General features: G+C 62.6%; 1 protein-coding gene across 1 annotated transcript; it reads right to left on the reverse strand.

Annotated features, from left to right (window-relative positions):
• Positions 1–245: 245 nt before the first annotated feature.
• On the reverse strand, positions 246–2,056 carry LOC123139014 (putative UDP-rhamnose:rhamnosyltransferase 1). Its single transcript, XM_044558848.1, has one exon. The coding sequence runs from the start codon at positions 1,837–1,839 to the stop codon at positions 409–411; it is 1,431 nt and encodes a 476-aa protein (XP_044414783.1). The 5' UTR covers positions 1,840–2,056; the 3' UTR covers positions 246–408.
• Between the last annotated feature and the right edge of the window lie 319 nt (positions 2,057–2,375).

The following is a 2,375-nucleotide window of genomic DNA, read 5'->3' on the forward strand; positions in this document are numbered from 1 at the left end:
CGTGATGCCAGCGAGCTGCGGTCGGCGGGGCAGATTGATGTTGCGACAAGCATGCTATGAAGGAGGCGATTAGTTGCTGCAACGGCAGAGGCATCCGATGTGCTATGAGACAGCCCTCTTCCTGCATGATGGCGGCTGGTTGCAGCGACGACGCCCGTTGGATCCGGCGAGGCCGAGTGCTGCGAGGACGGCGAGCCGGCGTGGCTTCAAAGTCAGCGGCAGGGGCGGCCATGGCAGGCTGCGTGAGTGAGGCGGGATGTGCTGGAGATTTTCGTTTTTTTTTCCGCATGATGTATCAGAGGAGGAAGAAGAAAGGGGGCCAGATCTGACGGTACAGGAAACTGCAATCGAACGGGTACGCGCTGACCGGCCCAATTTTGAGCCGGTGCGCCGGCGCCTATCACTTGCCTATTTGTAGCGTCTGAGATAATCCTCGAGCTCGTCGATGTAATGCTCCTCGCGTCCCTGGTCCACTAGAACCTCCTGCAGCTTCTTGGTGTTGGTCGCCAACACCTTCCCCTGCTCCTCCACCATGACGCGCCGCACCGCCACCGCGACGCCGTCCCTGTCAAACGAACCGTCCTTCACGTCTCTCGCTACCTCCACGCCGATCCCTCTCTCTGCCATCGCCCGCGCGATCAAGGGCTGGTCGACGACGAACGGGAGCATCACCAGCGGGATCCCGAAGGAGAGGCTCTCGATGGTGGAGCCCCAGCCACAGTGCGTCAAGAACGCGCCCGTGGCGCAGTGCGCCAGCGCCTCCACCTGCGGCACCCACCCCGTGCAAACCACCCCGCGGTCCCGCGTCCGCTCCTCGAACCCGGCCGGCAAGAGAAGCTCGTCGCCGTTGGTGGTGCCCGCCGGCTTGCGTAGCGCCCAGAGGAAGCGCACGCCGGCGAGCTCCAGGCCGAGCGCGAGTTCATGGGCGTTCTCTGGCGTCAGCGGCGCCTCGCTTCCCAGCGCAACATAGATGACGGACTTGGAAGGCTGGTCGTCGAGCCATCGCAGGACCTGTGGGCGGGCGACGTCGCCTGAGCTGCTCTGCCGGTGGCCTTCGTCACGGTCGTCGGGCGCCCCCGGTAGAAGGATCCCGGCGGGGACGGCGGGCTTCCGAAAGAGATCGGACAGGAGGCCGAACATCCGGGGCTCCAATTCCTCACAGCTCCGGTGTATGGTGAGGCGGCTGTGCTCCAAGACCTGCCACCAGCGGTCCATGTCCGACACGCCAGATGCATTGGCACGGAAGGCGTCGGTGACCCACTGGGCCTCGTGCCGGAGGAAGAAGGTGGTGGACTGGAAGGGAATCCACCTGGGTGGCTCGGCGAAGTGCTCCGGCTCCGTGCGCGGGTGTGAGGCGTTTGCCCACCGCGGCCCCACGAAGACCAAGAAGGCGGCCTGGAAGATGAGGAACGTGGCGGATGCCACCTTGAGCTGGTCGGCGATGGGCGGGACCCAGTGGTGGCAGAAGTCGTGGACGATCCAGTCGGGCCTTTTTCCGGCGGCGAGGAATGCCGCGAGTGGGTCGGCGAGGCCGTCCATGGCCTTCTTGAGGAGTCCGACCTTGTCGGGCGGCAGGTCAGACGTGGCCTCGGCGCCCTCCGGCAGCCCCTCCACGGCCGGTAGCGGCAGCGGCACGAACCGGAGGCGGGCGGAATGACCGGCCGGCACGGGCGGGAGCCTGGCGAGATTCCGGGGCGTGGACACGAAGGCCACGGTGTGGCCCCTGGCCGCGAGGCGCTTGGAGAGCTCCAGGAACGGGATCATGTGGCCGAACGCCAGCCACGGGAAAACCACCACCTCCAGCCCGCCGGCGCCGGCAGGCGCTGCTCCCATTTCCATCTCCTCGCAATGGGTAGATGGAGGAAAGGAAATAATGGAGCTGTCGGGCTAGCTATACCCAGGACGAAACGTCCAGAGCCACAACTGTTTTGTTTTGGTGAGCACTCAATTCCTAGAGCAGTTCTGCATGTGGCTCTCGTTGGAAAAAGAACGAAAATAGTGGAGTACCAGTAACTGTTTGCCTCTAATGTAGCATCTGCGGGAAGGAAGTGAAAATGAGCCTATGGCGGCAGCACGGCCATCGAGGTCCTCTCAGCATCTCCGGGGGCACGATCGAGATGTGTGTTTATGACAACGGGGACGGCTAGCCATGGCGAACTTGCCGACGGACATAGTGGAGGGCATAGAGGTAGCCAAGCTGGTGCGGTGGTGCCGGTGTTCATCGCCAACACCCTCAGGGATTGGTTGAGTTACCTAAAAAGGCTTTACACCCCGCTTTATAAATAAAGCACCAACCATGAGTACACGACCGAACGATACAACGATGGAGAGGAAGCCTTCAAAGAAAGCAGAAATTAGAAAATAACGGACAACAA

The sequence above is a fragment of the Triticum aestivum genome, chromosome 1B (genome assembly GCF_018294505.1).
Source record: "Triticum aestivum cultivar Chinese Spring chromosome 1B, IWGSC CS RefSeq v2.1, whole genome shotgun sequence".
NCBI classification, from domain to species: Eukaryota; Viridiplantae; Streptophyta; class Magnoliopsida; order Poales; family Poaceae; genus Triticum; species Triticum aestivum.

What these genes read in the sequence shown, in the direction of transcription:
- LOC123139014 (XM_044558848.1), bottom strand. Translation starts at nt 1,839, where the DNA reads ATGGAAATGGGAGCAGCGCCTGCCGGCGCCGGCGGGCTGGAGGTGGTG.